General features: G+C 40.9%; 1 protein-coding gene across 1 annotated transcript in view; it reads left to right on the forward strand.

Moving 5' to 3' along the window:
• Window positions 1-27,389, forward strand: part of abca4b (ATP-binding cassette, sub-family A (ABC1), member 4b) — a 125,706-nt gene that overhangs the window by 14,222 nt on the left and 84,095 nt on the right. Inside the window, exons 6-15 of the mRNA XM_060829599.1 lie at window positions 8,602-8,799; window positions 10,871-10,960; window positions 13,072-13,312; window positions 14,007-14,146; window positions 15,079-15,195; window positions 16,293-16,490; window positions 18,588-18,793; window positions 22,319-22,495; window positions 24,384-24,606; window positions 25,503-25,724. Of these exons, the coding sequence (XP_060685582.1) occupies window positions 8,602-8,799; window positions 10,871-10,960; window positions 13,072-13,312; window positions 14,007-14,146; window positions 15,079-15,195; window positions 16,293-16,490; window positions 18,588-18,793; window positions 22,319-22,495; window positions 24,384-24,606; window positions 25,503-25,724 (1,812 nt within the window). The remainder of the gene's footprint in view (window positions 1-8,601; window positions 8,800-10,870; window positions 10,961-13,071; window positions 13,313-14,006; window positions 14,147-15,078; window positions 15,196-16,292; window positions 16,491-18,587; window positions 18,794-22,318; window positions 22,496-24,383; window positions 24,607-25,502; window positions 25,725-27,389) is intronic.

The following is a 27,389-nucleotide window of genomic DNA, read 5'->3' on the forward strand; positions in this document are numbered from 1 at the left end:
TTACCAAGCTTGTGAAATTCTGTTGGTCCTCAAAGTATGTGATCATGGCCAACTCACTGGACTCCTGGTTTGGGCATTAGTCAACAAAATTACAGTGAATGATAACACATTCTTGGTCCATCATCTTGTGGTCTCAGCCAATTTATTTAGCACCTGCCATTTTTCTGTGCGTTTCACCAGTCTAGGCTGACCTTAAGATCAGCCATATTCTCCTTATTATTTACAACACTTCTACATTAACTTGCTACATTTTCTACCTTCTTCAAATTAATTAATATTCCCAGAATCAGAGTCTGATGTGCTACCATTTATTACTTCCCCCTACACCACTAATTGAAATCAATTGTGGATGTTGAGATCTTGCTATATGGTTTCAGCCTGGCCTTTCAGCCCCTCTTTGCCAGGAACAGTAGCAGGCTCCCAGATCATTCAAAATGCATTAAACAGAGTCAGCTATTAATATTCCTGATTCTAATAAATCATCAAATATAAGATCAGCCTTGATGGCAAGTATATAATTGTGCAAAATTGTGCTGGCCAGAAGATTGGGCAGAATATAAAGAACAGCAAAGAATAATAAATTGGGGATGGCACGATGGCTCAGTGGTTAGCACTGCTGCCTCACAGCACCAGGGTCCCAGGTTCGATTCCACCCTTGGGTGACTGTGTGGAGTTTGCACATTCTCCCCGTGTCTGTGTGGGTTTCCTCTGGGTGCTCCGGTTTCCTCCCACGGTCAGGTGAATTGGCCATGCTAGATTATCCATAGTGTTAGGTGCATTAGTCAGAGGGAAATGGGTGTGGGTGGGTTACTCTTCAGAGGGTCAATGTGGACTTGTTGGGCCAAAGGGCCTGTTTCCATACTGTAGGGAATCTAATCTAATAACTAAAAGATTATTAAAAGTATAAGAACTGGAACAAAAGAGACAGCTAGCTTTAAAAACATAAAAACAGGTAGTTAGATGTTCTACATTTGAAAAAAGGGTCAACAAAATGTGTGTTGGTCCTCCAGAAAATGACTGGCAAATGTATAATGGAAAATGAGAAAATCACAGATGAATTGAACTAGTATTAATGCTATTAATTCAGAAACTCAACCGATGTTACCAGGACTCGGGTTCAAGTCCCACCATGGCAGATGGTAGAATTTGAATTCAATTTATAAAAACTTGAAATTACACATCTACTGATGACCATGAAATTATTGTTCATTGTCGGAAAAACCCATTGGATTCACTAATGTCCATTAGGGAAGGAAGCCTCTATCCTCATCTGGTTTGGCCTACGTGTGATTCTGGACCCATAAAAATGTGGTTGACTCTCAACTCACCTCTGAAATTGCCAGGGAAAACATTCAGTTGTACCAATCGCTACAAAGTCTCAAAGAAATGAAACTGGCTGGATCACCTGCACTGGAAAAAACGACAGCAGAAAAAGCCATGCCGCCCTTGCAAAGCCCCCCTTACTAACATCAGGCAGGAGGCCTATATCACAGATAAGTCAAGCAACAGTCTGACATACTCATGGAGTCATACCTTATAGACAATGTATCAGACACCACCATCACCAGCCGTGGATCTGTCCTGTCTCAACAGCAGGACAGACCCAGCGAAAGTAGCAGCACAGTGGTAAACAGTTTGGAGGTAGTTGCTCTGGAAGCCCTCAGCATTGACTCTGGACCCCGTGAAGTCTGATAGCTTAAACATAGGCAAGGAAACCAATAAGACACAATCTAATTATTGCCCCTTGACATTCAATGATGTTACAATCACTGAATCAGCCACTATCAGCCACTGGGGGTTACCAGTGACCAGGAACTCAGCTGGATTCACCACATAAACGCAGTGGCTACAAGATCAAGTCAGAAGCTAGGAATACTGCAGTGAGTAACTCACCTCCAACTCTCCAAAGCTTGTCCATCATAAGGCACAATTCAGTGGTGTGATGGAATACTCCCCATTTGCCTGGATGGGTGCAGCTCCAACAATACTCAAGAAGCTTGACACCAACCAGAACAAAGCAATATATTTGATTGGCTCTACATCCACAAGCATCCACTCCCACCATCACTGATGCTCAGTAGCAGCAGTGTGTACTACCCACAAGATGCACTAAAGATATTCCACCAAGATCCTCAGATAGCACCTTCCAAACTCACAACCACTGCCATCTAGAAGGACAAGGGCAGCAGATAGATGGGAAAAGCACAATCTTCAAGTTCCCCTCCAAGCAACTCACCATCCTGACTTGAAATATATCACCATTCCTTTACTGTCACTGGATCAAAATCCCAGAATTCCCTCCCTATTGGCATTAGACCATAAGACAGAGGAGGAGAAATGAGGCTATTCAGTCCATCAACCCTGCTCCACTATTCAATCATGGTGATAAGTTTTTCATCCTCATTCTCCCACCTCCTCCCTGTAACCCTTGATCCCTTTTACAATCAAGAGCCTATCTATCTCAGACTTAATCACACTCAATGATCCGGCCTCCACAGCCTTCTGTGGCAGTGAATTCCATAGATTCACCACTCTCTGTCTAAAGAAGTTTCTCCTTATCTCTATTCTAAAAGGTCTTCCCTTTACTCTAAGGCTATGCCTGTGGATCCGAGTCGTCCTGCCAATGGAAATATCTTCTCAACAACCACTCTGTCCAAGCCAGTCAATACTGTGTAAGTTTCAGTTAGATTCCCCCCCACCCCCATCCTTCTAAACTCCATCAAGTATGGACCCAGAGTCCTCAAACGTTCTTCATATGTTAAGTTTTTCATTCCTGGGACCATCCTTGTTAACTTCCTCTCCAGAGCCAGTACATCCTTCCTGAGATATGGCACCCAAAGCTGCACACAAAACTCAAAGTGTTGTCTGACCAGAGCCCTATAGACCCTCAGAAGTACATCCCTGCTTTAATACTCAAGTCCTCTCAAAATAAATGCCATCTTTGCATTTACCTTCCTAACTACTGACTCAACCTGCAAGTTTACCTTGAGGGAATCCTGGACGAGAACTCTGAAGCCGCTTTGTACTTCAGTCTCCTGAATTACTCCCCATTTATAAAATAGTCCATGCCTCTATTCTTCCTACCAAAGTGAATGACCTCTCACTTTCCCACATTGTTCTCCATCTGCCACTTCTTTGCCCACTCTCCTAACCTGTCCAATTCTTTCTGCAGCCTCCCTGCCTCCTTATTACTACCTGTCCCTCCACCTATCTTTGTATTGTCTAGCCAGAATGTTCTTAGTTCCTTCATCTAGATCATTAATGTGTAAAGTGAAAATATGTGGTTCCAACATTGAGCTTTGTGGAACATCACTTGTCACCAGCTGTCATCCTGAGAAGGACCTTTTTATCCCCCTCTCTGCTTTCTGCCAGACAGCCAACCTTCTATCCATGCTAGCACCTTGCCTCTGACACCATGGGTCCTTATCTTACTCAGTAGCTTTCTGTGTGGCACCTTGTCAAAAGCCTTCTCGAAGTCTAACTTGATAACATCCATTGGCTCTCCTTGGTCTAACCTGCTCGTTACTCCCTCAAAGAATTCTGGCAGGTTTGTCAGGCATGATCTCCCCTTGATGAAACCATGCTGACTCTGTCCTATTTTACCAGACACTTGGAAGTATTCAGAAATCTCATCCTTCACAATGAATTCCAGGATCTTACTCAGGATGGAGGTTAAGCTAAATTTTCTGTCTTTTGCCTTACTCTCTTTTTAAACAGGGGTGTCATGTTCGCAATCTTCCAGCCCTCGGGGACCTTCCCTGTTTCTCGTGACTCCTGAAAGATCACCACTGATGCCTTCACTATCTCTTCAGCCATCTCCCTTAGAACACTGGGGTGTAGTCTATCTGGTCCAGATGATTTATCCACCTTCAGGCCATTCATTTTTTCTAGCAACTTGTCCTTGATGATGGCCACCATACTCAGTTCGGCCCCTTCACTCTTTTGAATTTTTGGGGTCAACCCATAGCAGGTGGACTGCGATGGTTCAAGATGGCATCTCATTACCACCTTTTCAAGGGCACATGATTTTGTAAAAACTAAATCACTTCTAACCAATTTATTGGAGTTTTTTGAAAAGTGGATGCAACGTAGACTTTTAGAAACCATTTGATAAGGTGCCACACCGATGGTCACTGCAGAAAACAAAGGTACGAGAGGTAGCATATTAGTACTGAATATGAGGAAGAAGAGTCATTTTTTGGTTGGCAGGACATGGTGTGCCACAGTGATGAGCGCTGGGTCCTCCAGGCTTTACAATTTAAGTAAATGATTCAGATGGAGAAACCTGAAGTAATGGTTGATAAATTTGCTCACATCAGAAAAGTAGTAAGGAAAGTAAGTGATGAAGAGGATACAAAGAGACTACAAAATGATATAGGTAAGCTAGACAAGTGGGCATAGATCTGGCAAATGGAGTACAATGTAGAAAAATATGAAATTGTTAATTTTGGCAGGAAGGATAAAAAATCCAAATGGTGAGAGAATGCAAAAGAGACTGGGTATCCAAGTGCATGAATCACAACAGGTTAGTTTGCAGGTACAGCAAATAATTAAGAAAGCAAATAGAATACCATTTTTGTAAGGGGAATTGAATACAAAAGTAAGAAGATTATGCATCACTTATACAGGGCATTACTGAGACTCCACTTGATGTACTGTATACTGTATTGGTCTCCGAGTTTAAGGAAAGGTGTAAAAATGTTGGAGGCAGTTCAAAGAAGGTTTATTGGATGAATACTTGGTGGTCTTAGTTCAGAATTCTCTTAAGGTTAACATGAAGACTCAGTTGGCAATTAGGAAGGCAAATGTAATATTAAATGTTGAGATGGCTAGAATACAAGAGGATGGTGTACTGCTGAGTCTGTACAAGGCTCTGATCAGACCACATTTGCAATATTGTGAGCAGTTTTTGGCCTTATCCCTTAGGAGACATGTGCTGACCTTGGAGAGGGTCCAGGGAAGATTCACAAGAATGATCCTAGGAATGAAGGGTATGTCATGTGAAGACTCTGGGTCTGTACCCGATGGAGTTTGAAAGGATGAGGGGGGGATGTCATTGAAATTTACAGAATATGGAGAGGCCTGAGTAGAATGGACGTGGAGAAGATGCTTCCACTATAAAAGAGACTAGGATTCAAGGGTACAGCCTCAGAGCGAAGGATGAGGAGAAATGTCTTCAGTCCGAGTGTGGTGAATCTGAGGAACTCACTGCTGCAGAATGCTGTGGAGGCCAAGTCATTCAGTGTATTTGACTTCAATACCCAGCAGAAATAGGTTCTTGGCTGGTAAGGAAATTGAAAGTGACAGGGAGAAGGCAGGAGCATGATCGGTAAGTGGAGCAAACTCAAGGGGCAGAATAGGCTAATTCTAGCCATTTATCTTATGGTCCAAAAGGTAGTGGAGACAGAACCGCTGAGTATTTTTAAGGCAGAGGTAGATAGATTCGTGACAAGCAATGGGGTGAAAGGTTACAGGAGCAGGCAGAAATGCGGCATGATGGCTCAGTGGTTAGCACTATAGCCTCACAGCACCAGGGACCCGGGTTCGATTCCAGCCTCTGTGTGGAGTTTGCACATTCTCCCTGTATCTGCGTGGGTTTTCTCTGGGTGCTCTGGCTTCCTCCCGCAGGCCAGATGCCCATAGTGTTAGGTACATTAGTCGGGTAAATATAGGGTAGGGGAATGGATGTGGGTGGGTTACTCTTCAGCGGGTCGGAGTGGACTTGTTGGGCTGAAGGGCCTGTTTCCATTCTGTAGGGGATCTAATCTAAAATCAGATCACCCATTATCTTAATGAATGGCAGGGCAGGCTCAAAGAGCCAAACCGCCTACACCTGCTCCTAGTTTGTATATATGTTCAGATTTTTTGCCCATCTCTAAGTTTATTTGAACGGCGGCACCTGTGGGACATAGCAGAGAACAGTTTAGTGAATCAAGAAATCTAATGCTTGGCATCATTGATATAAAACAATAATTGGTCATATTGCAGTGTTTGGGAAGCCAATATTGAAATGAGCCTGGGGAGTTTAGTATAATATTACAGTGCTGTTGGCTGGATACCTAGGAAAAACAGGGTGGTAACCACATAACCCACATCTCCCTTTAGGTGGGTGTATGCTCCATAGCAGCTGTTAGACTGATGAAAACCCTCCCACGGGAGCTGTGGTTCTGATCATCTGCTTTCAGCTGGAAGGGAGGGGTAAAAGAGGGAATGCTTTCCAATAAAGCCAGGAAGGATTCAAAACAAAATAAGTTGGCTCAATTTCAATACCTAAATCATAGCTCCTAAAATCTTGTCCTTTAAACATTTTGAAATATTTGACCAGTCTGTTAAAGACATGCGCGTAATTAATCTTTTGACACATCAGCAATCCAATGACCCAGACAATGAACTATAATCAGGCTGAAAATATTTGTTGAGGTTAAATGCACAGTGGGATGATTATACTTCACTAAATTAATAAGATCACCACATTCTGTGCCTTCAGAGAGGTTGAAGCATGATATATTGATAATTTGCAAAGTTAACCTTGATTCTCTGACGAATCCAACTGCATCAACAAGCTTCTGATGTCAGTTGCTTGGTTACCAAGAATTTGTCAACTTCAGGAATTGTGAGCTTTCATGAGTTGCTTTTGTCCAACGCAAGCAATTCTGTGAGAGACATGCAATTTAATTGATGAAGATAGATGGAAAATGTTATAGATGAGATAGTGGCAAAGTGGCACAGTGAAACACTTGAACATTTCAATTTGGCATTTGCAGTTCGACTTATCAATCTCAATTTGAATGTTCCCACGATGTTTTGACAGATGTATCAGAAGGGGAATTGATGAGCAATATCTTTAGATAGATTAAAATAAAATTAAAGGAATTATGTAATGAGTTCTTTTTCATCTTTTGATACTATTTCTCTTCCCCACTCAACTCTGCCTGTTTCAGACAAATCTGCTGCACAGAATATCTTATCTGGGAGAATGTTGCATCCTTCCACAAGACTGGAATCATCACATCCCATGCTGCTGATCAGACATTTTGGGCTCTCCTAGTCAGAGACTTGTTTGAATTTGTTTAAGTAAGATGGTTGCATCAAAGTAGGAGCCAACAATAGCTTGCATTGCTGTAACAGTTAAACTAAAGTAGTGCAGAAACTTAATTCAAGGCATGACAGGAGCAATATTAGATAAAATTTGATGCTGAGCCACAAAGTAAAATAGTAAGACAAGTCACCAAAAACTTCGTCTAAGACAGCAACTTAAAAGAAGAAAGTTGAGAGATATGGGCCAAGTGGAGAAAAATGGGATAGATTAGGTTAGGATATCTGGATGAGTTGGCAAAGAGTCTGTTTCTGTGCTGTGCATCTCTATAACTTTATTGAGAGGTTTAGAACGGAAATCACAGAGCACAGAATCCTCAGCTAGAAGACACAGCCATCAGTAATGAATCAGTAAAACAAACAAGGGTAGGGCTTATACAATTAATGGTAGCACTTGGGTAGTGTTGTAGGACAGAGAGACCTAAACGTGCAAATACGTAATTCTTTGAACTTTGTGTCACGTATAGGCAGGGTGATTAAAAAGGCATCTGGCACACTTGCCTTCATTGTTCAGTCCTTCGAGTATAGTTGTTGGGAAGTCATGTTGAGATTGTACAGGACATTGGTGTGGTATCTTGTGGAATATTGTGTTCAGTTCTGGTTGTCCAGTTATAAGAATGATATTATCAAGCCGGACAGTGTTCAGAAGAGATTTACCAGAAGGTTGTCGAATATGGAAGGTTTGAGTTGTAAACAAATGCTGGATAGGCTGGAACTTTTCTCACTGGAGTGGAGGAGGTTGAGAGGTGACCTGATAGAAGTTTATAAAATAATGAGGCGTATAGGTAGAGTTAATGTTAGATGTCTTTTCCTTAGGATGGACGATTTCAAGATTAGGGGGCACATTTTAAGGTTATAGGAGAGAGATTTTAAAAAGAGATGAGGAGCTTTTTTTTGCAAGTGTGGAATGAGCTTCCTGAGGAAATGGTGGATGTGGGTACAATTAAAATGTTTAAAAGACATTTGGATAAGTACTTGTTCAGGAAAGGTTTAGAGAGATATTGGCCAGAAGCAGGCAGGTGGGACTAGCTTAGTTTGGGATTATGGTTGACAAGGATTGGTTCAACTGAAGAGTCTGTTTCCATGCTATATGACTGTATAACTCGATGTACAAAATGCCAGAATTGCAATGGAAAGATGTTGAGGGGGATGAATAGACATGGATACAAATTTTAAAATTAAGTTGTTGCCAGGCCTATTTGGGTCAGCAGCACAGCTTAATGGGTTCACAGGTATTCAGTTACAAACAGCAAAATTTGGATGAGCTCAAATTTACTTAAAGTTAAGAAGCCAGCCAAGTGATCATAGTTTCCATTTGTACATAAGGAAGAGTGAAACTGAAATACTAAAACCTGAGCACATTATAAATTATTTTGCCCTAAGAGAATATTACCATTTGTGTACGTAAAAATATGTGTTATGGTTTGGTTTTGAAAATGAATCTTACAAGCCAGTTGGGAATTGTCAGCCCGATGTAATGGTACTTGCAAATGTTCTTACTTCCAGTTTGCTTATGGAGTTCCAGACATAGCCCTCAAAGACATAGCATGCAGCCAAGTTCTGCTGGATCGTTTTCTAATCTTCATGAATCACCGAGGACTGCGCACTGTCCTGAATGGAATTTGTGTGCTTTCCCCCCAACGGCTCCAGAGAATGGAAGATGCACTTTATGCAAACGTGGACTTCTTTAAACTCTTCCAAATGGTAGGTTTATTATTTTGGCCTTCTACTATTGTGGAAAAGTATGTAACCAGTTATGAGTTATCTTCATTACATATACTTTTGACCTGTATAAAGTATCTGTAGTGACATCCATAAGTAAGTCACATTGTGAAGTGTTGCCTGACTGAATATCTGCTTTCAAGATGAAATTAGTCATTCATCTTCCACTGCTTAATATTTCCTTTTCTACATTTTCTGAGCACCCTATGGTGGATATAATCCAGTTATTAACAGGCAGAAAAATGCAGCATAACAGGGTCTAATAATATCCCGATATGCAAAGGCTAAAGAGGTTGGGACTGTACTCACTGGAGTTTAGAAGAATGAGAGGTGATCTCATTGAAACATATGGGATTCTTAATGGGCTTGACTGGGCAAATGCTGAGAGAATGTTTCCTCTGATGGGAGAGTCTAGAACCAGAGGGCGTAGTCTCAGAATAAAGAGCCAATTTAAGGCTCAAATGAGGAGGAGTTTCTTTTCACAGAGCGTTGTGATTCTCTGGAACTCCTTGGCACAGAGAGCTGTGTGGGACACATACTTGTGTATATTGTGTTGAGGTAGATAGATTCTTGATCTGTAGGGGAATCAAGAGTTATGGGAAAAGGACAGGAAAGTAGACATGAGGAAAGTCAGATCAAACATGATCCTATTGAATGTTGGAGCATGCTAGAGGGGTTGAATAGCTTATTCCTGTTCTTATTTCTTAAGTTAAAAATCACACATCACCATGTTATAGTCCAACAGGTTTATTTGGAAGCACTAGCTTTCAGAGCGCTACTCCTTCATCAGGTGACTGTAGAGAATAAGATTTTAAGACAGAATTTCTTAAGATTTTGTGGTCTCCTTCCCAATGTCCAGTGTAGTTTCAAAGCAGGATAATGTGTTGCTGGAAAAACGCAGCAGGTCAGGCAGCATCCAAAGAGCAGGAGAATCGATGTTCAGGCATGAACCCTTCTTCAGGAATCATGAAGATTCGGGCTCATGCCCAAAACGTCGATTCTCCTGCTCCTTGGATGCTGCCTGTCCTGCTGCGCTTTTCCAGCAACACATTTTCAGCTCTAGTCTCCAGCATCTGCAGTCCTCACTTTTTCCTCAAAGCAGGATAAGTCAATAACATATTTCACATAATCAGACAAAAAAGGATATTAGGGAAGGTTGGTCTTAAAGGGGGAGAGGTAAGGGAGTTTAACACATTACACCCAGATTATGTAACCTAAATATTGTTGGCCTGGCCCCTACAAAGCACATGTCAGGAGTGTGATGGAATACTCCCCACTTGCCTTATGGGTGCAGCTCCAACAACACTCAAGACGCTTGACAAAGTGACCTACTTGATTGGCTAAACATTCACTTCTGAAAATGTGTTGCTGGTTAAAGCGCAGCAGGTCAGGCAGCATCCAAGGAACAGGAGATTCGACGTTTCGGGCATAAGCCCTTCATCAAACATTCACTTCCTCCATCACCAGCGGTAGTAGCAACAATGTGTACCATGTACCAGATATACTGCAGAATTTCACCCAGGCTCCTTAGACAGTACCTTCCAAATGCATGTCCATTCCATCTAAAGGACAAAGGCAGCAGATATATGGAAACCCTATCACTTGCATTTTCCCTGGGAATCCAAGCAGCATTTAGGCTTGGAAACATATCGATTTTTCTTCAGTGGGTTAAAATCTGTTAACTCCTTCCTAAATCTGGGGGCTCCCTCATGAGTGAACCTACAAAAAATAGATTGCAGCAGTTCAAGAAGGCATCTGATCACCACCTACTCAAGAGCAAAGAAGGGCAGGCAATAAATACAGTGTCTGTGTTCCCCATGAGTGAATTTCTAAAAACCAGTGGGTGAGGGGAGGGTAAAATGCACAAGAAGCCAGATTCTGAAGGATCGAAAGATTTAAGGGAAGGAAATTGGATGAGGATTAGTTATAGGACTGTATGAGTTTACAGAAGTCGGGTGAGACTGAACCAGGTTGTTGCAACTTCAGCATTGAACTTAATTTAGAACTTCTGAAACGAAGATAAAAGTATATAAACATGCTGTCTTCTTTTCAGCTTCCAAGAGTACTAAACCACTATTCGGAAGGAATAGATCTGCACTTTTGGGTGCGAATTATGAATGATGCATCACCCATATTAGAGGAGGTAAGGAAATTGACATACATTCTGCACACATGTGTAAGGACACTTGTACAATGGTTTCTCATGGTTCCTAATACTGTCACTGAATCAGTACTAAAAACCTTAAATCACTCTCATCAATGACTTTTGAGTTAGGTTGTTCTGAATTATATGGGACAGGTTCACACCCACATGGAATTTAACTGAAAAAGATGTTAGTGCTTTGACTTTATATTACTCTAAAATTCTCACAGCAAAATGTTACGTGATGTGTCCCATGCAAGTAGCAATCACTCCAGCCCATTGTTTGTAAAACTACTTTCGGCAATTAAAGCTAATCTAAGAGATTACATCAGGATTGCCAATGCTGATTAGATGTGTTTGAGTTCCTTTCTTCATCTGCACCATAACCCCTCACACCACATTCCCATGTTGGCTCCTTAATCTGTTCACCCTGCTGAATCTTCCTACTCCAATTGGAAAACCTCTAAACTCTTTATATGATGAAATGAATTTGAGCCTTCCCATCTCAAATTTTGTTTTAGAATCAGAGTGATAGAATCCCTACAGTGTGGAAGCAGGCTATTTGGCGCATCAAGTGCTCAGTGATTAGCACTGTTGCCTCACAGCACCAGGGACCCGAGTTCGATTCCAGCCTCGGGCGACTGTCTGTGTGGAATTTGTACATTATCCCCTTGTCTGCGTGACTTTCCTCCTGGTGCTCCAGTTTCCTCCCAAAAGTTGCGCCGGTCGGGTGAATTGGTCATGCTAAGTTGCCCATAGTGTTAGGTGCATTAGTCAGAGGGAAGTGTGTCTGGGTGGGTTACCCTTCGGAGGGTCGGTGTGGACTTGTTGAACCGAAGGGCCTGTTTCCACACTGTCGGGAATCTAATCAAAAAATCCACACTCTGAAGAGCATCTCATTCAGATCCACAATCCTGTACCCTGCATTTCCCATGGCTAACCCAAATAGTTTGCACATCCCAGGACACTATGGACAATTTTGCACGGCCAATCCACCTACCCTGCACATCCTTGCACTGTGGGAGGAAACCTGAGCACCTGGAGGAAACCTATGTAGGCACAGACAGAACTCAACATAGATAGTCACCCAAAAGTGGAATTGAACCCTGAATCCCTGGTGCTGTGAGGCAGCAGTGCAAACCACACATGCCACCTTAATTCATAATTGAATGTTTTTGAAAAGGATGGGAAAAAAACCTGAACACCGATGATTTGTCTCTCAGGATACATGGAATCATGTCCTGGAAATTTAATAATTTAATTATCGTATATTCCAGGATTATTTTTGTTCCAAAATTTCATCGTCAGGCAAAATAATTTTCCTCTATCTGCTCTATTGGATATTTTACTGAATGCAATGTCGAGCTGAAAATGTGTTGCTGGTTAAAGCACAGCAGGTCAGGCAGCATCCAAGGAACAGGAAATTCGACGTTTCGGGCCAGAGCCCTTCATCAGGATCTTCATCAGGATCTTCATCATCAGCCCTTCATCAGAGCCCTTCATCATCCTGATGAAGGGCTCTGGCCCGAAACGTCGGATTTCCTGTTCCTTGGATGCTGCCTGACCTGCTGTGCTTTAACCAGCAACACATTTTCAGCTCTGATCTCCAGCATCTGCAGACCTCACTTTTTACTGAATGCAATGTCAGCATGATTTGGAGATGCCGTGTTGGACTGGGGTGGACATAGTTTAAAAAAAAATCACAGAACACCAGGTTATAGTTCAACAGGTTTATTTGGAAGCACTAACTTTTGGAGCGCTGTTCCTTCATTCGAAAGCTACTGCTTCCAAATAAACCTGTTGGACTATAATCTGGTGTTGTGTGATTTTTAACAATGTCAGCATTACATCGTAAATGGTGTGTTTGAATGCTATAGAATGCTAACAACCGAAATGAAGAGTAATGTCATTCTATGCTATTCATCAAAGGTCTCCCTGAAATATTCTTTCTCTTTCTGACATTAACCAATCAGCTTCATGTTTTCAGGACTTTCCATTTTTATTTTTGTTTTCAGCATTCTTTTCATTGATGCATTTATATATTTATTCAAAGCAAGTGTGAAGGTGATCACCTCTCATGACTTTTTTTTGTAAAATTGTTCTACACTCAGTTTATCACAAAGGACAGCTTTCAAGAATTGCTCCAAGTGATTTACCCATTCTTTACTGAAGATGGACCAGCCACATTCAGTCAGTTGATGGAACTGTTGTCAAATTTGATTTGCGGATATCCTGAAAATGGAGGCTCTCGTGTTTTCTCTTTCAACTGGTATGAAGATAACAATTACAAGGCTTTTCTTGGAATCAACAACACAAAGAAAGAATCAAAATACGCTTATGATTACACAACCAGTAAGTATGAACTCATTAAACATTACATTTTCTCTAGTAATTTTAGATAGCGATAAGAAGTTGAATGTTGGATTTTGAAGGACTAAAATGTGTACCCTTTGAATTTGAAGTTCATATTTTGTTGGGTTCGAGTATCCACTGTCAGGTTGGTTCAGGCGTTTAGACACATTGGACTGCCTTGGGTTTGAAGGCTGTGTTCAGGAATAGCAACTCACTTTTCTGCATCCCATCCAACTGACAGAACCAAATAAAATGGCTACCTGTGTGACCACCAATCTTCCAGAACTGAATGCAAAACCTTCAATCAAAAACTCCCATCCACGACATGATCTTGTGCTCTTCCTGCGGCCAGAAATGAAGTCAAGTCAAAGTTTAAAAATAGCCCCACAGACTGATGTGCAGGTTCCCTGCCTCTAGCCAGGACCACCTATACATAACTAAGATGGTTCATTAAAAACTTATTGAGGCCAGTTGAAGAAGTCTGTGTAGCCATTTTGTAGCCATGATTCCTGAGCCTGAGTGGCCTTTGCCTAACTTTTAATCTAATAGATGTCACCATCTGTGGAGGGAAGAGGTTTACTAGTGAGAAGTGAAGGTCAAGCATGCATATCGGATTTTTTATAATTATGATCTGGTTTACTAGCATTTAACATCCGATTGTGATGATACAAACATTAATGTTTGCTCTTTATAGCTCCATTCTGTAATGCACTAAATCAAAACATGGAGTCCAACCCTGCAACCAAGATAGTGTGGAATGTGGTGAAACCATTACTGATGGGAAAGATTCTGTTTGCCCCAGATTCCCCTGCAACCCAACAGCTGATAAAAAATGTAAGAACGTTTTTCTATAAAAATATTTTTAAACTTTTTTTGAATGGCTAATTTTGGTAGTTTCAGTTTTTGCCACACTGTATCTAAATAATATTATATCTATGCATTTGTGAAATCCTTATCTCTTAATAGGAAAGTTTATCAACACAGAATGTCAACTATGTTTAAAATTAATTATGAATTTTAACACCATGTAAAATTGAGGTCATCATAGCAAATTGTTTGTCATTGTCCTAATAATGTGGGATGCAAACTTCGGATAAATAAGCATGCAAGATGGTAACAATTTAAGTTGTGTACTATTCCACTTGATAATAATAATAATGGTAACAATTTAAGTTGTGTACTATTCCACTTGATAAAAATAATAAACTGCTACCGAAAGCAGAGATGCAGGTTATCTACAACTATCATTGTTAGGCACTTGACCAGATGTGAAAGTGTTAAAGTTAGATGCTTTTAAGAAATGGCTGAACTATATGTCAAGATGTGCTGCTGACAAATGCTTGTTAGATTAATATTTTATTGTCTGTTTTCTATGCTCTATGTAAAAAGTCATTTTGTCTGTTGAATCGTGAAATATATTCCTTGTGCCATTCGGTTTTGTTAGAATTTTGAAAAGATGTCCTTGCTCAGATGAAGGGAATCTGGCAAATAGTGAATGCACACTCCAGAATCTCTGATTTCTAATCTGGCATACACTGAACTTTACATCTGGTCTTTATTGTACATGCCAATTTATGTTACAGACTTAATTTTTCACAGAAGCGGATTTACAAGTTTTAACATTGCTGACTCAAGGCAGTAGCAGTTCAGATGAATGATCAGCCTGGGCTTTTGCAGTAGCAGAAGTTGTTCAAACACATGTTACATACCTTTGACTACTAAGTAGTTAAATACATTGATGAAAGTTGATGGAACTTTCTTCACAGGCTAATGTCACATTTGAAGAGCTACACAGACTTAAAAGGATTGGAAAGATTTGGGATGAGATGAAGCCTCAGCTGTGGAATTTCTTCCAAAACAGTGTACAAATGAACATAATACGTGTAAGTATTGGTCACCAGGACAAAACATGACCTTAGCTGCCAACCATCCACCTCTTAGCTCTTTAGCTTCTGTTCTCCTGTTTGTTTTTAATGATTAGTTGTCTGTGATAGAGATAACAGCAGATTAAAGATGTTTAACATTTTCCTACTTTCATTGTTTACTCTACCTGGTCTTATATGGCCTGTTTATACTCAGCCTGTACTTTGCATGTCCTTACCATGTCAAGCATGATCATTCATAGCGACAGGCAAGATTATCATAGATGGCTACTGTCAGGAAAAATTGTTGATATTAAAAAATTTTACAATGCCTAACTATTTACAAAAGATTAATATATCATCTTCATGGAAATCCCACACAAATGTGAGTTTATGTTGAAGAGGTTTATTTAGATTGTTATTAGACTGTTACATGAACGGAGGCAGGGTAACCTTAATCCAGCTCCAAGAGAGAATGTGCCAACACCACAATGCTGCCCCTAACAAGGTATCAATTGTTACTCTCAGTTTGAGGCGCCAACAATTCTGGGAGGTGAGAAATGTTGAACCATTGTTGTAAGGGTGCTTTTCTAAAGTAGCAGGTTTACTGCATTTTTGGAATAGAAAAGATAAAGAGCTTTGCATTCCACATAACCATTCTATACATAGCACGGGAATGTTTAAAGGTAATCTAAAATGGAGTATGTTCAACATAAGTTTTCATAGGCTCAACTTCTCCAATACATTTTTTTTAGGAATGACCTAACAACAGGAGACGGAGAGTGGTGGTGGAGGGTTGCTTTTTGGACTGGAGGCCAGTCATGTGCAGTGTTCCACAGGGATCAGTTCTGGATCCTATTTTGTTTGTCATTTATATAAATGAGTTGGATGCGAATATAGATAATATGATTAGTAAGATGATATCAAAATTTGTGGCATAGTAGACAGTGAAGAAGGTTTTGGAGCAGGATATGGACCAGGAACAAATAGGTGGAATTAGTTTAATTTGAAATTATGTTTGGCATGGACTGGTTGGACTGAAGGGTCTGTTTCCATGCTGTATGACACGATGACTGTGATCTATGTTTGATCCATTTACCACTCTTTATTTCCAACAGGACTCAATAAAAAACCCCACAGTATCATACTTTATAAACAGACAACTGGAAGACATAGACTTGACAGCTAAGGACATTCTAAACTTCCTATACGATAGACAATCTATTGAACATGCAGAAGACATTCCAAACTTCAACTGGCAAAATATTTTTAATATAACAGATCAACTCTTAAGCATATTCAATAATTACATGGAGGTAAGAAAACAGTCAAATTTAATTGGAATGTGATTGTGTTGCAAAAGTTAACTATTTTATGTTGTTTTTGCTGCATGTGTTAGCTAAGTATAAGCAAGAGAGCACTATATGTTGACAAACGAGTCATCTCAGCATAGGACAAGATGGACTTTATAAAAAATACTATTCATTGATTCAGACGTTGTAGGCAAAACTGGAAAGGCCAACATTTGTTGTCTGTAACAGCCCTTGAGAAAATGACGGTGAATGACTGCAGTCCACGTGAAGGATTCTCTCACAGGCTGATAAGGAGGGAGTTCCATGATTTTGACTAAATGTCAATGAAGGAACAGCAATATTTTCTAAGTCAGGAAATAATGGTGTTCCAAGGTGACAGCTGACCTTCTTTACATCATATCTTTGACCTCCATTAGCAAGCCCATCCAAAACTCAGCTGCCTATATCCCTAACTGGCACCCAGTCCCATTTACCATCATTCCTGCTCACTGCTGCAGATCCACCAATGCCTCCATTTTAAAATTCACATTCTCATGCTCACAATCCCCTAGGTCCATATCTCCGTAACCTCCTCCAACCCTACCATCCTCTGAGAACTGCGTTTCTCAAATTCTGACCCCACTTCCACCATTGGCACCTGTGCCCTGCGTCATGTTTTGGAATTTTTGTGCCAAACCCTTTAGCCTCATGACTCGCTGCTTTAAGATCTTGCTTTAAGCGCACCACTTTGACTAAAACTGCAGTTACATGTCAATGTCACCTATTTTTGACTCAATATCAATGTCTTACCAATTACACTACAATGAAGCATTTGGAATATCAAAGTTCCGATATAAATGCAAGTAGTTGTTGTTGTGATGTCCATTTGTTTCACGCTCATTCAAGAGGTCTTTGTCTCCTCATTTCACATGAGGATCAAAATTCTTTGGTTGAGAAACTGGAGCTTCAGTGGAATGCTGTGTTTCTATTGCACTTCACTCCAAGATTACTGCAGTGCTCTCAGCTTGTTGTGGTCTTATCTTCAACGTTAATAAAACTAATCTATTTGTGCCAACACATTTTATTGGTATCAGTTTGAAAATTGAGAATTACACTGGGTATTTAGATAATCTTAACTTCATTCCCTAGCAACTACATTTACCTCAGTGACCAACCAATCACTTGATAATGTGTCTTGACATTATGACAACAGTTTAGGATTAAAAGCCTTATCAAAACTTAAAGGTAAAGTAATTGAGGGTTAATGTCTCCTAATAGCACACTCAGAAAAAAATCAAAGATGTTACCTAACTCCCAACTCTGTAACAAATGACAATGAAGTGAAATGTGCCCATTTAATCTGATTCATTCCTCCACTATAGGAATACACTATTCATTATCCCTCTATGGCTTTAACTTTTGAAAAAAAACATGTACCTGGAGCAACTCCTATTCAATTGATCTTTTCAAAGATCACAAAGTAGATATAAGTGAGAAAAGCCATTCAGATCACGTTTGTTCATACACCTGAAACAAGTGCTATCATGGAATCTATTAGTTCCTTAAAAGATTCCAAGAGTAAAGCCTCCAGTTCTCTGTTCAAAAGTGAAGCTCTGTTTGTTGATCACTTTTTACAAGAGGAATTTTCTGATGCCAATCTTCTATTTACCCTCCAGTTTGGAACCTGTGTCCCTTTGTCAGACAGTCAAAATTCAGGTTTAAGTAGTTTTCCAGACTGGGTTTTTTATTCTATCAATGAAAGCTACATGGATGGGGAAGAGAATTGGTGGATGCAGAGTTTTGGAGGATCAAATGCTATTTACCTCTTGCCTTTCATGTCTTAATTTGCTCCTTAAAACCTTTTAAAGCAAGTATTTGGTTGCCAGGTGGGATACTACATATTAGAACAATCCTGTGAAATGTCTTTATTACATTAAAAGTACAACATAAATGGAAAAGACAAAAAGTGTGACAATTTAAAGACATTGATGGGGTCAAGGCAGGTTAATTACTGGTTTGCGTTTTAAGCAAATAGTTAGAGGCACCATTAGTTGTTATCTTCTCACTCTGTTATTTGTTAAGCTGTGCATTTAAGGTCATAACCTCTTTTGTTATTTGCAGTGTTTAAACCTGGATAAATTCGAAGGCCTTTCTGACGAAGGGCAGCTCACCCACCGGGCACTCTACTTGTTGGAGGAAAACAAGTTTTGGGCTGGGATTGTGTTTGTGGACTTACACCCCTGGTCGAACAAGCTTCCAACTCACGTGAAATATAAAATCCGAATGGATATTGATGCAGTGGAACGAACAAACAAAATAAAAGACAGGTTCGTTTCATTGGTGTGTGTGAACAGAATTCCTGTCAGTGAAATGCACTAACAACTGCAAATTCTCAGCAAGTTCATAAAACGCCATAGGGAAAATCTCATTCCACAGAGACAGAAATATCCAAACGGTAACCTGCAGGCACTGCACCACCTGTAAGCCCTGTCCATCTGACCTGCTGACTACAGTAATTTGCTTTTTTCCAGTCTACCCTGGATTTAGACAACATATTACTTTTGAATGTGACCAATGATTGAGGAAGAGGCAAAGTACGATTGTCATTTCCAATGTCATAGGGTCAATTTAATTTTAGTGTCTCCTGTAAATTTCCTGCAGAGGTGTAGGGTATAGGCAGGGTCCATTGTGTGATTTGCATCACCCCCCCTTCCCACCTCCCTCTGTACTTTACGTAACTACAAAGTGTTGTAGATGTTGGCAATCTAAAATACAGAGAATATTGACAGTACTTAGCAAGCCTTGCAGCCTCTGAAGACAGAGAATGCTTCACGGCAGTTGCCTTTTATCAGAAATCAGGAGTCAGGAGCAGGGAGCAGGGAACAGGGAATGTGTGTTGGAAATGATTAGAGACAGAAGGGCTATGAGTGAGCAATGGGATGTAAGGTCCAATAGAAGATTGCAAAGATTGGTTGGAGCTAATCCATAGATTTGAAAAGATTTGGAATATTTTGCCCATAACAATGTTGGGTTCTGTCTAACAGAAAACATTGAGAGGAACAGAACAGCACCTTAAACTAAAGGCGAGAACCAAAAATACATTTAAAGGTTCTCTGCTTCTGCCTCACTGATCCTATCCTGTGCAATGTTTTTAAGTACCTAACTCTTTTAGAAGAAATCATAGCCTTTGCTGTGCCGGTATTTTGTGATGGGCCCAACAATACAATAAATATCATGTCCATTGGCAGAGCCAAGAAATGCCATTGTTAGAATTCGAGGCATTGAAACAAAATTCCTGAAGCAGATGTATTCTCTCCTTGAATTGTAACTCTTATACAATGGGTGACTGTTTCATACAATGAACCAAAGTACAATCATTTGAATGATCCCCGTGGATGTTGGGTCCATTGGGGTTTGGTGCAGCTCTTTCTTTATCATTCCTCTTTGTTTCATGATGTTTTGTTATTTCTTCCCCCCTCCTCCCCCAACCCTATTTCAGTGTTGCACATGGCTAAATACAAAATATTTTTATCTCTATGAACTGGGTAGTAATCAGGTAGAGTGGAATACCTACTGTTTGAAAGAACTAATGTTATTTTCATTGCCCACAACATTCCATTTTCTCTTGTAATGAAACATACCACTTGCTCACACCTCACACCAGTATAGTCTTCACTCGAGGAGCATCCAGCCCCAGTCACACTGCCGATTTATGGAGAACAGTGGACAGGATGCCTTGCTCGCTCAAATAAACAGTAATATGAAAACAAAGTTATACTACACAATCTGATCTTTTCACTAGCATGAGAATGCATTAATGCCAAAAGTAGGATTTATGCTATTATTATAGGGCCACTGTGGTTAAATCAAAACAGCAACTTGGACAAAGAGACTCTATTGCAGTTGTTATGATGGTTCGATAGAGAAAGGCACTACATAGTGAAGACTTGGGCCATACAGATTACCATGTTCTTCAAGCTTGATGCCTAGTCTGTACGAAGTTACCTGAAACAGCTGAATGGTGCAATTACCCCACATGTTCAGAGGTGGATAGAGAAAACCGAACAACAACAACAACAACACCACACCGATTATGGTGTTTAGATTAGAGTGGTGCTGGAAAAGCACAGCAGGTCAGGCAGCATCCGAGGAGCAGGAAAATCGACGTTTTGGGCCCTTCATCACTGATTACAGCCCACTGACTTATTAGGAAATACATTTGGTGTTGGCAGGAATAGACTAAGGTGCATTACCCCTGTGGTCATCTGATTTGATAGTAATATTTTTGTTCAGATATACAGAATGGTGCAAAATACTGAGGGTGGTAGCCTGACCCCCTCAATTTGGAAGACAAAGTGTTGTGAACAGACTTTGTTTACTCCTTGTCCTTTTGTTGTAATGTTGGTAGCACTGACAAGGACACTGACATTTGTTACACATTCCTCACTGTCCTGGAATAGAGCATCCTTGTTAGGTCATCATAAAGGGCAGTTAATATCCAATCACATTGCCATAGATCTGGAGTCACGTGTAGACCAGACCAGATTTCCTTCTCTAAAGGACATGAGTGAATGAGATGGGTTTTTAATAACAACAACGATTGCTTAACGGCTACCTTCACTGAAACTAGCTTTCAATTCCAGAATTTATTAACACGGATTAACTCCCACTAGCTGCCATGGTGGAACTTGAACCCCTGTTCCCCCATCGATTAGCCTGGAAGTCTGGATGACTCCTACAGAGCCTTACCATTGTGTCACCAGCTTTCCCATAAAGAGGCCCAATTGGCCATTCCATTTTTCCTCCATTTCCATCTTGCTCCTCAAAGATAGCTTTATTAGACACCACCTTTTGCATCCATCCATAAATCCCTTCACAATTTCATTCACTCTACTTCTGAACAATCCATCCCTGTACAGTCCCAGTCGAAAAGTGTGGCGCTGGAAAAACACAGCTGGTCAGGTAGCATCCAAAGAGCAGGAGAGTTGATGTTTCGGGCATAAGCTTTCCATGTTCCTGATGAAGGGCTTATGCCTGAAACGTCGATTTTCCTGCTCCTCAGATGCTGCTTGACCAGCTGTGTTTTTCCAGCGCCACACCTTTTTGGCTCTGGTCTCCAGCATGTGCAGTCCTCACTTTCTCCTTAATGTTCCCACATTTTCAGGCTGTGTTGCCCTTCCTTTCTGTCCTAACCAACTTTTGGCAGAATCTTTAGGCACCTCGAGAAGCTCTTTTTGATTCTTGGTAAATTCACGTATCCCTTTTAAAATGTTTTATGATCTACCTATCCAGCAAAAGTTCACCAGTCGTCTCTCTCCTTGCTTACATTAGCTCAGCCTCTGTCACTTCTTTTCCGTTAGAACAGCCTTTATAAAGGCAAGTGCATGTTGGTGACAATAGATTGGCAGTTTTGGTGATTCACCAGTGTTACAGGCCTGGACATTATGAGCATCTTAGACATATTGTTTGGAGTGAAGAGTTGAAGGCGGTGAGGGCAAGTTCACGCACGGTTATAAGAGCTGCCACTCAGCAACCTCTCAGCAGGAAAAGCCAGTAAAACTTGTATTGAAGCGTCCAGGTCGGTCTCACCCTGCATTCCTCAAAATGAAGCTCAAGCACAATCCAAGTATAATTTGCATCCCTCTGGTCAACACTGACAGAAGGATTAATAAGGGATTGCCATCCTTTCTCAGGAGAAAGTCCACCCCTGAGAGTTGCTAGCCAATCAGATGACTGACTTCTCTGTAGTCTCAGCAGTGCCACCCTGATATTGTGGCCATTGCTGGGACTACAGGCTGCCCCCACCAATTAATCCATATGTCAAGTCGTTCCAATCGATGTTTATCCCTCAGGTATTGGGACCCAGGTCCACGAGCTGACCCAGTAGAGGATATGCGCTACATCTGGGGAGGTTTTGCTTATTTACAAGACATGATTGAACACGGAATTATCAGGACTCACACCAATGTTGAAGTGCCACCAGGGGTTTATGTCCAACAGATGCCGTATCCCTGCTTTGTTGATGACATGTAAGTAACATCATATTTAGAGCATTTAATGAAGCTTTCCTCATTGTTTTTGACAATTGTCATAACTTCAAAACTTTGAAAGCAATTGTTGCTACAACCCTCACCCAGTGACAGCACATTGTGGGGATCCAGGTGACATTTTCTGGCCTGAGTCTCTGCCAGGCAGCTCACCCTGCAAGATTTAAAGCAAACAATTAGCCTGTATATACTGCCCTAAATAGTGGCGGTCTGTTGAAAGTAGCGTGGAAGGCTACAGGTCCATAGCACATGTTCTGTATGACAGTTATTTTAGGTAATCAATGCTCCACCCTTCATACTGCGACTTCACAGCTTGGGCGCAATTTATCTTGTTCTTACAGCTTAAAAGATGTAGTACTGTGATAGTGGAAGTCTAAAATTAAATGGGAAAATGCTGGAAATATTCAGTAGATCTAGCAGCATTCGTGAAGAGAAGAACAGAGTTAACGCTTCAGGTCTGTAACCTGTATATTTTCTTGAAGGGTTGTTGATCTGTAACATTGGTGAGGATTTAATGCAGCCCCTCCATAGTGAACTATATTGGTGTGTAGGCAGAAGTGGGTACTGCAGTTGCTGGAAATCAGAGTCTACATTAGAATGGCGCTGGAAAAGCACAGCAGGTCAGGCAGCATCTGAGGAGCAGGACAATTGACATTTCGGGCAAAAGCTCTTTATCATTCCTGATGAAGAGCTTTTGCCCGAAACATCAATTTTCCTGCTCCTCAGATGCTGCCTGACCTCCTGTGCTTTTCCAGGACCACTCTAATCTATATTGTTGTGTAGGCCTCTATAATTGTAAGAGAGATCATACATCTCAGTTGTCTACTACCGTCCCCCCCCCCCCCCCCCCCCCCAACCTCCCTCCCCTTCCTTTTGCCTTTCCATCTGATCACCCTCTGCCATACTCACCAACCCGCTCCACTTTCCTCGCTCCCACTATCATCTTCAGAGAAAGCCTCACTGTAGCTCAAGAAGCAGCCACCAGGTGCAGCTCGGATTGACTGACAGCCCCTGGGGCTGAGATTTCCTCCCCCAGACTCCTAAAGTCCTGAGGAATGCCCAACGCTTGATTGGGATATCCCCCCACAGAAGCAGCACAGGCTTCCCATTGGTTTCCTAACCAGAGGGTGGATTTCTTTTTAGGAATGTTAAGTCCAAAGATATGCTGGCTATGTGGATTGACCATGTTAAATTTGCCTTGTAGTGTCCAGGGATGTGCAGGCTAGGTGGGTTAGCCATGGTGAATGCAGGGTTCCAGGGATAAGGTAGGGCGTGAGTCCGGGTGGGATGGTCTTCAGAGGATTGATGCAGACTCATTGGGCCGAATGGCCTCTATCTACACTATAGGGATTTTATGATTCCATAATTGAATAACTCAGTTTCTGTCTCCACAGATATTCTCGACTTGCTTAGTATTTCCAGCATTTTCTGTTTCTGTTTTAGAATGTGTAATGTTGTCTTTTAAAAAAATGCACAAGCATTTAATTTGAATTTATGATAAAGGTGCATACCGTTGTTCCATAAAAAGAAGGTAAAATGAACTGAGGTGGAATAAATCTATAAAGTCGGCTCTCACAGCCTTTCTCGTGAGGGATAATGGATTCTGAATTCAGCAAACTCTGTGAAAGCTGATAAAAAGAGCATCTGAGCAGCTAATTCTTGAAGTGATGAATGAAGATTTCAACAGAACAGGGCAAAGAAAAGATGGAAATGAACAATGTAGATTATCTAGCTGGTACCATTAAATATTAAGTATTATTTTCTTTGATTAATATTTTTCATTATATGCCTTTTCCACTGCAATTTTTCTTGCTGCACCTGTCCACTGAACTTCCCATCGCCTCAATGTGCCTGCTAATTCTTACCCTAGCTTCATGCTAGCACTAACCCGCTGCTTCCCAATGTTCATGGTGCTCTCCTGGATCTACTCCGTCTCCATGATTGTGAAGAGTATTGTGCTCGAGAAGGAGCTCAGGCTGAAAGAAACCCTGAAAATCATGGGAGTCAGTAATTGGGTGCATTGGGTCACATGGTTCATCGACAGCTTCACCATGATGGCAGCCAGTACTGTGCTGGCAACCGTAGTGATAATGGTAAGAATTCAGATATATACACAATCTAAATACTTGGCATTCAGCCTCATATGCTCAAGTGCAGTGTGAATATTGAACAGAGGTGCTGTGTGAATTAAGCTGCTGCCATAATGAATCCTAGTTGGAGCATTTCATAGCACTGTATGGCACAGATAGGTTCAAATATTCAACCATTTCATTGGCCATTGCCTCTGATGACCTGGGGTCATTGGACATTGGTAATAAGGACTCCTTGGTAATGGAAACAATAGGTGAGAGTTGAATAAAATTATGGGCATATCTGTTATAGCTTAATAACTAAATTAATAACTAAAAAAGTGGTAGATTGATCCAAATCTTTGTTTTCATAGCTATTTCATGCCACAGTATTATTAACTACAGAGGTTGACTATCTTACAAATAAAAGTTACCAGGGCTGCTCTCTCATTAGAGAGTGACAACTGATAGTAGTTTAACCTGAGGGTCATTACACCTCAGGTGAGGGGAGAGATAGAGAAGGAGAGTCCTTCATAGTAACTTCTGCTGGTGCAGGAATCAAACCCACACTGTTGGTGTCACACTGCATCACAAATCAGTCATCCAGCCAATTAAGCTAACTGACCTCTCACCTACAGTTAGTAATATATTGTTCCTCTTCATTTTAATTAGCTCCATTAATGTCATTAATCTCAACTTTATTTCATCATCTATCCTCTGTATGCTAATCTAAAGTGTCTGAAAATCAGGCTATGTAATGTGTGCTATTATCAGGGTACTTGCCATTAGCCACTTCTGAATATTTACTGATGTAAACGCTATGTAAATTTTATTATCTTTATCATTACGAATTACAGGAGTTTGTATGACTCACCTATTATCCTCTATAATGTTAATTGAGCATCTTTTCTCCATTACAGAGAGGAAGTGTGCTTCACTACAGCAACTCGTTCCTTCTTTTTGTGTTTCTCCTGGTGTTCACCGTGGCCACTATTATGCAGTGTTTTCTGATGAGCGTTTTCTTCTCCAAGGCCAATCTGGCAGCTGCTTGCAGTGGGATCATTTACTTCACCCTGTACCTGCCTCACATTCTCTGCTATGCTTGGCAGGACCGTATGACCAAAAACATGAAATTGGCAGCGGTAGGTTTTGACGGCTTCAAATGATTAACCCATTGAGTATTTCATTGGCCCACAAACAAAGACTTTCTAGAAATGGCCCAATTTTGGGGAGCGCAGAGATTGGACATTTTTGCAGCTCTGCAAACCCAACCTGAGTAAAACTGGCTTGACAGGTCTTTGACAGCTTAAAATGAGTTTAGTGCATTTCATGGTCAAATTCATCTATGCTTTTTTTAACAATGTCAAAGGTACAGGGCTTTCTTAAAGGTAGTTGAATCCCCTAATAGATATCTGACCAACCCCCATCCCAAAGATGTCCCAGGTCCATCCCCTTAAGCCAACCATAACTATTCATAGTTATTTTCTAACTTATCTGCAGAGTTCCGACATGCTTTTAGCCTGATACCATCCTGTCCCACAAAATAATTAAAAGTGCCATTTGCAAGGAGTATTTTCTGATTTCCAGTCACTTCTGTCATTTTTACTACATGAAGGTGTTCTCCATTGTCATAAAGATATTAGCCACAGACCAAGAAACATGTACGAGAGAGAGCACAAGTTTAAATCAACTGAGGAGCGATCGTTTGCATCTGGAAAACGTCCCAGAGATGCATGTCTAACCTATCCCAGCACTACCATTACTAAATAAAGTATGTAATGATTATAAGATGTTTTTACTTGCAAGTATTCTTAGCTATCCAGTGGTATTCAGAGAATCACAGACAATGATGTCTGTTGCTGCTCTCACACTGTTACCTCTGGTGTCCCCAAGGATCTATTCTTCTCTCACCTATATGCTGCCCCTTGGTGACATCCTCCTTAACAAGTCAGCTTTCTTCTGTATGATGATAACACCCAGATCCACCCCAATACTGCCACCCATTCAGCCCCTCAAACAACTCTATTGGTTAACATTCTGCATTTGACACCTGGTCATGGATGATTAGAAGTTTCCTACAGCTAAATATTGGAAAGATTAAAGCTATTGTCTTCAGTCTGCACAAGTGACTCTGCTCCATAGTTACTGACTCCAACCTCTCCCTGGTAATTACCTGAGGCTGAACCAGATGGTTCACAATTTTAGTGATGTGGTTAATTCCATGATGAGTTTCTGAATGCACATTCATGCTACCATCAAAACGGACTACTTCTATTCCTATTATATCACCTGACTATGTTTGTGTTGCAGCTGAATCTGCTGCTGTAACCTTTAACCATGTCTTATCCATAGACTTCAACACTTGTCTGGCCAAACTCCTATCATCTCCTTTAGATACTTTTGAGGTTATTTAAAACTCGGAATTGCCCATGTTCTGATCAACACCATGTCCTGTTATCCGTTTCTCCTGGTGATCTATGTTGGTTCCTGGTCCTGTAATGCCTTAATTTTTAAATTCTCATCTGTATTTTCAAACCCAGGTGAAACCTTGCCCTTCTATCTCTCTCACCTCCTTCAATTGTACAAGGCATCCAGACCTCTGCACTCCTTCCTTTCTGGCCTTTAGCACATTTCCATTGGTAGCTATGTCTTCAGCTGCCAAACCCTTCATCTCTGGAATCCCTTCCCACAATTTCTCTCTATCTCTCTTTACTTCTTTAAAGGACACTCCTTTAAGTATACCTCCTTGTCCAAGCTTTTGGTCATGTGTCCTAATGCCTCCTGTGTAAATTAGTGTCAAATGTTTG

The sequence above is a fragment of the Hemiscyllium ocellatum genome, chromosome 9, assembly GCF_020745735.1.
Source record: "Hemiscyllium ocellatum isolate sHemOce1 chromosome 9, sHemOce1.pat.X.cur, whole genome shotgun sequence".
NCBI lineage: Eukaryota > Metazoa > Chordata > Chondrichthyes > Orectolobiformes > Hemiscylliidae > Hemiscyllium > Hemiscyllium ocellatum.